General features: G+C 39.7%; 1 protein-coding gene across 2 annotated transcripts in view; it reads right to left on the bottom strand.

The window, feature by feature from the left end:
• Window positions 1-6,610, bottom strand: part of DPH5 (diphthamide biosynthesis 5) — a 47,605-nt gene extending 40,995 nt beyond the window's left edge. For both annotated transcript variants that reach the window (XM_014582748.2, XM_006164972.2), the window contains exons 1-2: window positions 6,485-6,610; window positions 6,099-6,256 (exon numbers count right to left, since the gene is read on the bottom strand). In XM_014582748.2, coding sequence (XP_014438234.1) covers window positions 6,099-6,233 — 135 coding nt within the window. In that variant the 5' untranslated portion in view covers window positions 6,234-6,256; window positions 6,485-6,610. The remainder of the gene's footprint in view (window positions 1-6,098; window positions 6,257-6,484) is intronic.
• Window positions 6,611-12,919: the final 6,309 nt, after the last annotated feature.

The raw sequence follows: 12,919 nt of genomic DNA, 5'->3' as shown, positions 1-12,919 counted from the left end.
ACTAAGAGACTGGAATTATGTTATTTTAAACTTTATCCATGTATTTATTCATTCATTCACTCACTAGAAACATATCTCTTATGCACATCCTTCATGAAAGACACTGTGCTTTATGTTAGGGGACAGTAGTGAATGAGATACGCATGGCCCCTGTTCCCGGGGTGCATACTATACTATCTAGTGTGAAATTAACTACATCTTACATGCTAAGGGAGCATCCAGTCTAGTCAGGAGTCAGGGAGTACAAAGGGGGGGGGGGAATAGCATCATTGAACAAATGCCTTTAAATATGGATTATAAACTATCCAATAACTGGTTAGCAAGTTTCTGTACAACTTTAGCCCTATTTCTATTCATGAAAATGTAAGTAAAATTCAAAATTCATTGCTTTAAGTGGACAGTTTTTAATATTTGGGGAAGAGCCTGAAATTATTTTCAAATATATCTGAAAGAACACACAAGAAATTAGTAATGACTGCCTTCAGGAAGGGAAACTGGGATAGAAATCTGCTGATGCATATACCTTTTAATATCATTTGATGTCAAAACGTTTTATGGATTTCCAGGTTAAAGGTAGAATAGAGGCTCAAAGTAGTATATGAAAACAAATGGACAGAATCTGAAAAAATACTAATACAAAAGGAACACAGAAATGAGGAGTTTACACAAGGAGGACTAAGAAAAATAGAAAAGTAGGAATAAAACCAAGAAAAAGTCATTTCTTGAATACCAGTTCAAGAAGTGGTCAACCACATCAAAAGAGGTAAGATATACAACATTTTAAAACTACTCTCCAAAATTCTGAGCTAGTGAAGAAATGTTTAACAGGTACTTCTGAGGAATGGAACTCAGCCTGCAGGAGTCTGAGACATGAGTGAAAGTTGGGACAATCAAGGTATACTTTTTCAAAAAGTCTTGGATAAAGAAAAGATAGAAGAGCAACTACAGGGAAAATAAATTTAAAAGAGAAAAATTTGGGGGCAGATGAACAATGCTTGATCATGGTTTTAGGCTAAGGAGAGAAAGACACTAATAAAGGTTGAATATAAAGAAGAAAGAAAAAGGGATACAAGTAGGGCTCCTAGGAATAGGAAGAGGTTTTAAAATAAGTAATCTGTATGGAGTTTAATCTTGAAGAGGAAAAGAACCTCATCTGACATGTCATTTTTGAATAGAAGAGAGAGGACAGATTCAGATTTATGGTAAGGGCAGATAAGTTAATAAAGGTCATAGATGATGGTCTCATTTTTCTCAGTATGAAGTCTTTTATTGTCCTCTCCTGGGTCTCTCTGATTTCAACTCACAGCAGTTGACAGGACAAGGAAACAGAGGGAGCTAGTATCAGAGTGATGAGGATTAGGAAAAGAAGGAAAACGAACACTAGGAGGAAAAAAAAAGTTATTTTAGTGAAGTTGCATAACAAGTATAGCAAAGGTCTGTGCTTTCCTTCTCCATGCTTTGGTCACAGTTATTTTACCTGGAAAGCTCTTTCTCTTTACCTTACCAACTCTTATCTATATTTGCCTTTTTTATTTATCAAATCTTATCTATAATAACAACATTATACTAATACACGAAGGCTCATGCTGTGATCAGGCACGATTCTAAGAACCGCATGAATATGAATTCACTTAATCTTCATCTTAATCTAACGCAGGCATTATTTTTAACCCTAATTAACAGGTAAGAAACAGCACGGTAAAGTTGAGTGGCTGCCCAGTGCCAAAGAACCTTGATCAAGGAACTTCACCTGGGCTACGAACGAGGCATGAACTGGCAGAAATTGGTGACTCTGCTTTTTTCAGGGTAGATAGGACCCCATAGTTACTCTCCTCTGGCTATAAGCAGCTTCTTCCATTTGCCCTGCAGGGCTGTAAAAATAGTACTATTTCCAATCTGGACCATGATGTAAATAAAAGAAAACAAAATATAAAACAAAGAAAAACAATTGGTATTCACTATTTTAAAACAAACTCAAATTCTATCTATTCCATAGTATCCCCTGACTACAGAGAATTCCCTGATGTGATCTTCTTTTTCACATGTATCCTGGTAGTTACCAATAAACAGGGATAATCCCATGTTTGAGACAGCTTCTGCTTCTTAGCTGGTAAAGTAAGTGGTGTTATAGGTAAGATCATTTAGCTTCTTTCCTGGCATATGATTTCAGTTTCTCTCTCCCATTACAAATTGTTACTTAAATATTCAATCAATATTTAAGTTTTCATGGGTATAATGCAGATGAACAATGAACTATTTATGAACAGAGACTACAGTTTATGCTTCTCTGCATAATGCACACATGCATTATACCAAATAGACATATAGGATCATAAATTATCCACAGAAGGTGCCTAAAGAAATTCAAGTGGTACATATAAAAACTAAAACTCCTTCTAGAATCCCTGTCTCTAGAATAATGTCTCAACAAAGAACCTATATATAATACTGTTTGGTAATTTGAAAACAGCTTTCAGTGTAAAAGCAGATTAATTATAGATTTCTTTAGCTACACTTATGTATGACTTTTAAAAAATATTAGCTTAGGGAACCAGCAGTTAGCATAATGACTATGTCGCTGGACTCCCACGTAGTCGACCGCGGTTCGCGTCCCGGACCCAGTGGCTTAAAACTCACGCCAGGCGCATGTGCGTGCGTACCCAAGATCCCAAGAGGAGAATGGAGGAGAAGGGATTGCGGCGTGACCATCCCCTCTGGGGGGTGATTTCTCGCTTTCTGTCTCTATGTCTCTCTCTGTCTGTCTGGCGAGCGCACGCGCCCTATAGTGGAAAAACCTCTCCAAAAAATATATATATATATTAGCTTGGAGGTCAGCAGGTGACATGGTGGATTCCCACGTGGCCAACTGTGGTTTGAGTCCCAGATCTAGCAGCTTGCTTTCTCACTTTCTCTCTCTGGTCAAACTAAATAATAATAATAGTAATAATAAAGATAATAATAAATAAAATTAAATAAATTCTTTAAAAATATTAGCTTGATTACTGACAAAAGAAATGTGAATCCATTGTAAAAACAGGTAAAATTTTCCAAAAATTTTATGGTGCTATAGCTATCTGTAATTACAGACATCAAACTGTGTAAGCATATGTCAACAATTTCTAAAAAGTAATTTATTTTTAAAATGCAGATAAGAACAGAACAAGGAAGGAAGTGGTTGAAGAGAAAGTAATTCTGAGATTTTACTGAGTAATTTATGATATGAATTTATTTATTTATACCTTGCTTTAGTTCAGAAATGATTCATTTAAGGGAGATGATACTGTATGGCAAGTTGCTCAGGGAAGAACATGAACTTAGGACCTGGAGGAAGATGTGGAGAAAATACCAGGGGCATTTTGTGACAGGGAGGTATCAAGGATTCAACATTTTGCTTGAATCCTGTGGACTAGTATGTATCCTTAAGAATACAGAGACACAGGGACCAGCAGTTGGCATAATGGCTGTGTTGCTGGACTCCCATGTAGTCGACTACGGTTCGAGTCTCGGATCTAGTGGCTTAAACTCACACCGGGCATGTGTGCGTGCGTGCCCAAGATCCTGAGAGGAGAATGGAGAAGGGATTGTGGCGTGGCCATCCAAGAGGAGGGATTGTGGCATGGCCATCCCTGCTGAGGGGTTATTTCTCGCTTTCTGTCTCACTTTCTCTGTCTTTCTGGTGAGTGCACACACCCTGCAGCAAAAACCTCTCCAAAAAAAAAAAAGAATACAGAGACACAGTACACTATAGAGGTCAAGAGAAGTAAATCTTTTTTATTATTTTAAGAATTATTTTATGTATCTTTATTTACTTATTTATTGATTTATTTTAGTTTAACCAGAGAGGGACAGAAAGAGACAGACAGAAAGTGAGAAAGCAAGCTGCCAGGTCCAACATTCAAACCACAGTTAGCCATGTGGGAGTCCAGCCCCCTTAACCACCATGCCATCTGCTGGCCCGAGAAGCAATTTGTTTTTTTTTTTTTTGGAAAGGTTTGTGCTATAGGGCCCGTGTGCTCGCCAGAAAGACAGAGAGAGTCAGTGAGACAGAAAGCAGGAAATCACCCCCCCAGGGGAGATGGCCACGCTGCAATCCCTTCTCCTTCATTCTCCTCCCAGGATCTTGGGCACGCATGCACACTTGCCTGGCATGAGTTTAAGCCACCAGGTCTGGGACTTGAACTACGGTCGACTACGTGGGAGTCCAGCGACATAGCTAGTATGCCAACTGCTGGCCCAGCAAGAAGCAAATCTTAACTCAAGACTGCTTTGGTTCATATCCTGACTCCATCATTATGACCTTAGGCAAGTTCCTAAACTTGCAAAATGTAAACAGTAATTTTAGAGTAATAATTCTATTCTACATGTAAAGCATTTAAAACAGTACACAGTAAGTATTCTATGTTACACTTATAGTATTGTGGAAGAACAGACATTCTAACACCTTAACAAATACAATTTACTTGTAGGTGTAGTTAAGACCAGCCCCAGATATAGACTGTAATAACTCTACAAGTATTGTTTTGGAGAAAAAAGAAAAAACAAAAAACAAACTTGTAAACATAGCAACCAACATTAACATTTAGCCTGAACTCAGAGAATTTACAAAGCACTTTCACATATACCTTAAAAAACCCCATATAACTCTCCAACTGGTAATTATCTCCATTTGAAAAATGAAAAAATCTGAGGTTCAGAGAAGTGTAGAAGAATGTCTATTGACAGCTACTAGTTCTGAATACTTTTGTGCCAGGTAGTAAGGTTAGAAACTCTCTCTCTCTATATATATATGTGTATGTGTGTGTGTGTATGTATATACATATATATACACACATACACATATATATATGTATACACATACACACACACACACACACACACCCGTTCTGGATCCCACTTTACACAGGAAGAAACTGAAGTTAAAGGATTTGTCCAAGGTCACATTAACATGTAACAGGGCAAAGACGAAACTAGGTCTAAACTTTCCTCTATGACATGCTTTGACATTCATAAAACTGGTTTGTCTCTTTCTCTTGGATGGTTTTAAGTTCACTGTAGTACTCTCTGATCACTGTTAAGAAAGGCATATTTCCATCACTTTGAGGTTAGGTATACTGGTTTCATCCTTAAAAGGACAAAAAATATAAGCTAAGAAATTAAAAAAAGAAAAAAAGCTAGCCATTAGACACAAATTTTATTTCAATGCATGGCCAAGTCAAATAGCAGTCCTTAATTTCTCCTTCACAATTGTAAAGTAGGAGCTGGTAGGTGGCATGGTGGTTAAGGCGCTGGATTCCCACATGGCTGACCATAGGTAGTGGAGGCTTGTTTTCTTGTTTTCCCTTTCTTTCTCTCTTGATCAAATCAGAAGACCTGAATTCTATAGGTCACTCTTTTGTGTGAAAGACATGTTAAAAACAATTTTTAAAAATCTTCTTTCCATAGACTGTCTACTAATCGTTTGAATTTAGTCATTCTACTTGGAATTTGACAATGAACCTGAATGTGACCCTTCCTCTAAATTTACTGAGCCCTTACAGGGGCCAGCTAGAAGTATAATACATTAACAAATTCTCTGATTAGACTCAGGCTCACTCAATACACACAAGTGTATGAGTATAATCCTTTCTGGGAGATAAGCTATTTAAAAGTAATACCTCTCTAGATAAGTTACAGAGGGAAAGGTGATCACCATTCCCTATGGAAATAATTTAGAGGGGGATCTTTGAGCTTGGTTTCTGAATAAATAACCTACTCATTGAGGCTGTGTCAACAACTCATGAGCACTCAACTCAGAAGGGATTTCTTGGCTATATAAAGGATTTAGATAACTATTGCTAGAAGCATAAAACAACTTTCTTATTTACTGGAGAAACCAATAAATTTAGACTGGTAAAGCAGAACAATGCACCCTTTCATTTTCCAAAGTCATTTTGTTGATGTACAATTTCCATTCCTACACTCCTCAGATTCTTAATGAACAGGCGGTGTGTTCTGAAGCGTTTAAACAAGCAGCCATGAAAATTCTGTCCTGCTTAGTGCATGAAAATCAGATGTTAGAGAGCGTTCTTCCCAGGAGGCTAGGAACCCTAAGCACCTACCAGGGCTTCCTTCCCTACAGTCAGGACTGAGGTGTAGGCTTCCAGGTACACTCGACTGCAGCGTCTTACAACTTCCAGGCCCCTGACTGTGATGTCCTTGGCATCTCCCAGGCCCAAGCCGATCAGGTAAAGCATTTCAAACTCCAGGGAGAAGAAGACTGCAGGACAAAATGAATGAGAAAAGCAATGTCAGCTACACCGAGGATATCTACAATGTAGGGATAAATACGAAGCTGAAAACCAAAGTAGGTAGGTATTATAAGAGAAGCGGCATGTTACAAGACGGTGAGGTTTGAGAACCTTCCATCACACGTAAGGCTTGAATCCATGTTGCAAACCCTGCCAGTTTTGTCTTTTGCTACCCAAACCTGAGAGCAGCCAGTTACCCGCTGGGAGAATAGTAGCTGGTTCTCCAATATCCCCAAATTCGTCACTGCGATCTCGCTGCAGAAGCAGCCGCCAAAGCTGCGGATCTGCACGGAGCAGGCAGAACCACGCCGGCCTCACCTACGGCGCCGCAAAACGCCGACGCCTTTACGACACTTTACGACTAGGAGCTGGGTGAGCAGCTCCCGGGCTGAGACAGCACGGCGGTTCCTCGCGTATCCACGGTCCAACGCCGCTGATGCGAGGAGGCTCAAGGCCAGTCAGGCTGGGTCTGTCGGCCGCTCCATACATGGCCTCGGGGAGGGGGCCAGGCGTGCCCGTGACCCCCTTAACCAGTGACTTAAACATCCCTCCTTGGGCCCGGGTAAGTGCAGTAACTTCTCACCAGAGGAGCAGGACCCAAGGGTGGGGTTGTCGCCGGGGCCCGCGCTTCTGCGCCTCCAGACACACGAGGGCATGGCAGGTCGGAGAGATTGCCCCGGGTTTGCCCAGCGCACAGATTTTAATCCCCACCTTCTCATTCTGCTACAGTTTAACCAGCATCCTCCCTGGTCAGGTGTCAGATTGGTAAAACCCCTCGGGAGTGCTAACCTGCGGGACAGTGACTCCTCGGGCTTGTTCCTGAGACCACATGCCAGGGTGACCCAAGAGTCTCCTGTAATCTCAGGGTCGGGAAGCCCAGACCCTCCCGTTCTGGAAGTGACTTTTAAGAGCATCCAGGGTTTTCGGACCTCGCCCAAGAAGTGGTTGGTTAGAGTAGTTCTGCTATCAAAAGAGTTTGTTTTGGGAACCAGCAGTTAGCGTAATGGTTATGTCCCTGGACTCCCACGTAGTCGACCGCGGTTCGTGTCCCGGACCCTGTGGCTTAAAACTCAAGCCGGGCGCGTGTGCGTGCGTGCCCAGGATCCTGAGAGGAGAATGGAGGAGAAGGGATTGCGGCGTGACCATCCCCCCTGGGGGGTGATTTCTCGCTTTCTGTCTCTATGTCTCTCTCTGTCTGGCGAGCGCACGCGCCCTACAGTGAAAATCTCTCCAAAAAAAAAAAAAGAGAGTTTGTTTTGACTAAAAATGCCCTTCCTAAAGTCACTAGAGACCTCTTTAAGTGCCTTTTTTTTTTTTTTAAGGTTTTTGCTATAGGGCACGTGCCCTCGCCAGACAGACAGAGACAGAGAGACAGAAAGCGAGAAATCACCCCCCAGATGGGATAGCCATGCTGCATTCCCTTCTCTCGGGATCCTGGGCACACACTCACTCGCGCCCAGCGTGAGTCTTAAGCCACGGGGTCTGGGACTCGAACTGAAGTCTACTACGTGGGAGTCCAGCGACATAGCCGTTACACTAACTGCTGGTCCCTTTTTAAGGTTTTTTTTTTTGGGGGGGAAGACCTCTCTAAGTTTTAAAGATAGTTTCTATTGCTATCTTAGAAGATAGTGTTGATAGTGCATCTCTGTGTCAAGTTTTTTTCTTTCTTTCTTTCTTTTGCTGCCCCAATTTAGGCCTTGACCTTCTGTACTTACCAGGTTCTATCTACGTTTTGCACTTCTCATTCTGACAGTCTTTGTGGCTGATTCTGTCCACTCATTACATCAATCCACTCCTCACATCACATACAAAAAAATGACTGAACAGATCGTAGAAATTAATCAGAAACTTAAAACTATAACAAAAGAAAACAAAGGTGAAAATATTTGTCACCTTATTTGGGCAAGGATTTCTTAGATATAATACCAAAACCCTGATACTGGGGGGCAGGAAGTGATAAATTGAGCTCCAGCAAAGTAAAAATTTACACTCTTCAAAAGATGCTGTGGGAGAAAATATTTGTAAAGCATATAGCTGATCCAACTTCTGTCAAGAATACATAAAGTCTGCTCAAAACATAATGATAAGAAAGCAACTAAAAATACTGAGCAAAAGATTTGAATAGACATGAAAGGAGATACAGGCATAGCAAGTAAGCATTTCAAAAGATACTAAATATTGCTAGACAGTGGGAAAATCAAAATTTTAACCACAATGAAATACCACTGCACACCTATTGGAATGCCAAAAAGTAAAAATAAAGCATTAAAACTGACCATCCACTCTCATAACTTCAGGCATTTCTGACATTTTGCTGACCTAAATTTGAACCTATTCAGATCTCTCCCTTTGTACTGTATATTAACTTTCTACTAGTGATCCTCACCTAGGTAACCCAGAAACATATTAAACCCAACACATCCAAAATGAATCCATCATCTTCTCTGTCCATATGTTTTTTTTCTTATGTATTTATTTTGGTTGAGGAGCATCATCACACATTGACTCTCACCCAAGCCAAACACTTGGAAGTCATCACATATCCAATCTGTCATATCTGTCTTTCTCAATAGAAGCTACCTACTTTCACATTGTTGGCTTCGGTCCTCATTCTGTCACTGGTCATCATGTCTCTCAGAGGCTAGGAAGTTCTAGTTAAAATACAGTCTGAAATTGTTACTCCCCTTTTGAGGCCAAGGTAAACTCCAGGCTCCTTAACATGTTTTACAAAATCATTCATTGTGTGGCCACTGCCTACCTCTATAACTTCATCTCTCTTCACAACACATCATGAACCTTTTCTCAAGCAAAGCTGAACTACTTATAGTTCTATGTCCACAGCATGGTGCTTTGTGCCTGTATGCTGCCACCTTAGCATGAAATACCTCTCCCACTATCTCCTGCCAAGGTCACATCTACTCTTTAAGACTAAGCTCAGTAGGGGCCAGCAGATGGCGTAATGATTACATTCTTGGACTCCCATCTAGTCGACTATACTATAGTTCAAGTCCCAGACCGGGTGGCTTAAAACTCATACTGGGCACGTGTGTGCGCGTACCCAAAATCTCAAGAGGAGAATGGAAGAGAAGAGATTGCAGTGTGGCCATCTCCCCTGGGGAACTATTTCTTGCTTTCTGTCTCTCTCATAAGCGCAGGCACCGTATAGGAAAAGTCTCTCTTAAAAAAAAGAAAGAAAGAAAGAAAGAAAGAAAGAAAGAAAGAAAGGCAGACTAAGCTCAGCAAACCTTCAAGAGATCTGCAACTCCTTAAGTTAGGTATCTCCTTTTTATTACAGCAGTACTTTGCATACACTTGTCTGTCAACCTGTATTTTCTTTATCCATTTTTATTTTTTCTTTACCAGACTGACAATTTCATCAAGTCAGGAACTGTATCTTAATCATATTCTCATCCATAAGACTTAGCACCATGCCTGACACATTAGTAGATATTCAACGTATGTTTGTTTAATTGCTCATTGTTATCCATTTGAAGCTCAACAATTTCTTTGAGTTATCTCTTTTTCTATACTGGTTATTTTAAAAATAATCACTGTAGCATCATTGATGGAATATGAAATATAAACATGTCTGCTCAGGCTACTTTAGAAAAGTTTGGGTAGCAGGACCAGCAGGTGGCATAATGATTACATCGCCAGACTCCCATGTAGTCAACTGCTGATCAAGTCCTAGACCCAGCGGCTTAAAACTCACACTGGGCACGCATACATGCATGCCCAAAATCCCAAGATGAGAATGAAGGAAAAGGGATTGCAGCATGGCCATCTACCCAGGGGATGATTTCTTGCTTTCTATCTCTCTGGTGAGTACACGTGCCCTATAGCAAAAATTATCTCTCTTAAAAGAATAGAAAAGTTTGTTTAGAAGGCCTTATGACACATATTACATATAATTCACATATACATTATGCAGTAGGCAAACAAATTTTCCAATGTACTGATCATTTTTTGTGTTTTTGTTTTCATATTTTTCATTGAGGAATTTTTTTTTTTTGGGGGGGAAGACCTCTCTAAGTTTTAAAGATAGTTTCTATTGCTATCTTAGAAGATAGTGTTGATAGTGCATCTCTGTGTCAAGTTTTTTTCTTTCTTTCTTTCTTTTGCTGCCCCAATTTAGGCCTTGACCTTCTGTACTTACCAGGTTCTATCTACGTTTTGCACTTCTCATTCTGACAGTCTTTGTGGCTGATTCTGTCCACTCATTACATCAATCCACTCCTCACATCACATACAAAAAAATGACTGAACAGATCGTAGAAATTAATCAGAAACTTAAAACTATAACAAAAGAAAACAAAGGTGAAAATATTTGTCACCTTATTTGGGCAAGGATTTCTTAGATATAATACCAAAACCCTGATACTGGGGGGCAGGAAGTGATAAATTGAGCTCCAGCAAAGTAAAAATTTACACTCTTCAAAAGATGCTGTGGGAGAAAATATTTGTAAAGCATATAGCTGATCCAACTTCTGTCAAGAATACATAAAGTCTGCTCAAAACATAATGATAAGAAAGCAACTAAAAATACTGAGCAAAAGATTTGAATAGACATGAAAGGAGATACAGGCATAGCAAGTAAGCATTTCAAAAGATACTAAATATTGCTAGACAGTGGGAAAATCAAAATTTTAACCACAATGAAATACCACTGCACACCTATTGGAATGCCAAAAAGTAAAAATAAAGCATTAAAACTGACCATCCACTCTCATAACTTCAGGCATTTCTGACATTTTGCTGACCTAAATTTGAACCTATTCAGATCTCTCCCTTTGTACTGTATATTAACTTTCTACTAGTGATCCTCACCTAGGTAACCCAGAAACATATTAAACCCAACACATCCAAAATGAATCCATCATCTTCTCTGTCCATATGTTTTTTTTCTTATGTATTTATTTTGGTTGAGGAGCATCATCACACATTGACTCTCACCCAAGCCAAACACTTGGAAGTCATCACATATCCAATCTGTCATATCTGTCTTTCTCAATAGAAGCTACCTACTTTCACATTGTTGGCTTCGGTCCTCATTCTGTCACTGGTCATCATGTCTCTCAGAGGCTAGGAAGTTCTAGTTAAAATACAGTCTGAAATTGTTACTCCCCTTTTGAGGCCAAGGTAAACTCCAGGCTCCTTAACATGTTTTACAAAATCATTCATTGTGTGGCCACTGCCTACCTCTATAACTTCATCTCTCTTCACAACACATCATGAACCTTTTCTCAAGCAAAGCTGAACTACTTATAGTTCTATGTCCACAGCATGGTGCTTTGTGCCTGTATGCTGCCACCTTAGCATGAAATACCTCTCCCACTATCTCCTGCCAAGGTCACATCTACTCTTTAAGACTAAGCTCAGTAGGGGCCAGCAGATGGCGTAATGATTACATTCTTGGACTCCCATCTAGTCGACTATACTATAGTTCAAGTCCCAGACCGGGTGGCTTAAAACTCATACTGGGCACGTGTGTGCGCGTACCCAAAATCTCAAGAGGAGAATGGAAGAGAAGAGATTGCAGTGTGGCCATCTCCCCTGGGGAACTATTTCTTGCTTTCTGTCTCTCTCATAAGCGCAGGCACCGTATAGGAAAAGTCTCTCTTAAAAAAAAGAAAGAAAGAAAGAAAGAAAGAAAGGCAGACTAAGCTCAGCAAACCTTCAAGAGATCTGCAACTCCTTAAGTTAGGTATCTCCTTTTTATTACAGCAGTACTTTGCATACACTTGTCTGTCAACCTGTATTTTCTTTATCCATTTTTATTTTTTCTTTACCAGACTGACAATTTCATCAAGTCAGGAACTGTATCTTAATCATATTCTCATCCATAAGACTTAGCACCATGCCTGACACATTAGTAGATATTCAACGTATGTTTGTTTAATTGCTCATTGTTATCCATTTGAAGCTCAACAATTTCTTTGAGTTATCTCTTTTTCTATACTGGTTATTTTAAAAATAATCACTGTAGCATCATTGATGGAATATGAAATATAAACATGTCTGCTCAGGCTACTTTAGAAAAGTTTGGGTAGCAGGACCAGCAGGTGGCATAATGATTACATCGCCAGACTCCCATGTAGTCAACTGCTGATCAAGTCCTAGACCCAGCGGCTTAAAACTCACACTGGGCACGCATACATGCATGCCCAAAATCCCAAGATGAGAATGAAGGAAAAGGGATTGCAGCATGGCCATCTACCCAGGGGATGATTTCTTGCTTTCTATTTCTCTGGTGAGTACACGTGCCCTATAGCAAAAATTATCTCTCTTAAAAGAATAGAAAAGTTTGTTTAGAAGGCCTTATGACACATATTACATATAATTCACATATACATTATGCAGTAGGCAAACAAATTTTCCAATGTACTGATCATTTTTTGTGTTTTTGTTTTCATATTTTTCATTGAGGAATTTCAGGTACATTCACAGTGAAAGAACTTTGTGAAAAAGAATAAGTAACCCAAAGAAAGGTGTGTTTATTCTTATTTTAGGAAATGAATTTATATTGAAAATAAAGTTATTCTGGGTGGGCCAGGAATTGAAATGTTAAATTACAGAAATAATTTCAGTTCTTACTCTTTAAAATTTAGCTGAGAGAACTTACTTTACTATAC

Source organism: Tupaia chinensis, unplaced genomic scaffold (assembly GCF_000334495.1).
Source record: "Tupaia chinensis unplaced genomic scaffold, TupChi_1.0 Scaffold143775_1, whole genome shotgun sequence".
NCBI classification, from domain to species: Eukaryota; Metazoa; Chordata; class Mammalia; order Scandentia; family Tupaiidae; genus Tupaia; species Tupaia belangeri.
Note: the sequence above shows the minus strand (reverse complement) of the source record. Positions and strands in the feature narration are given on the sequence as shown.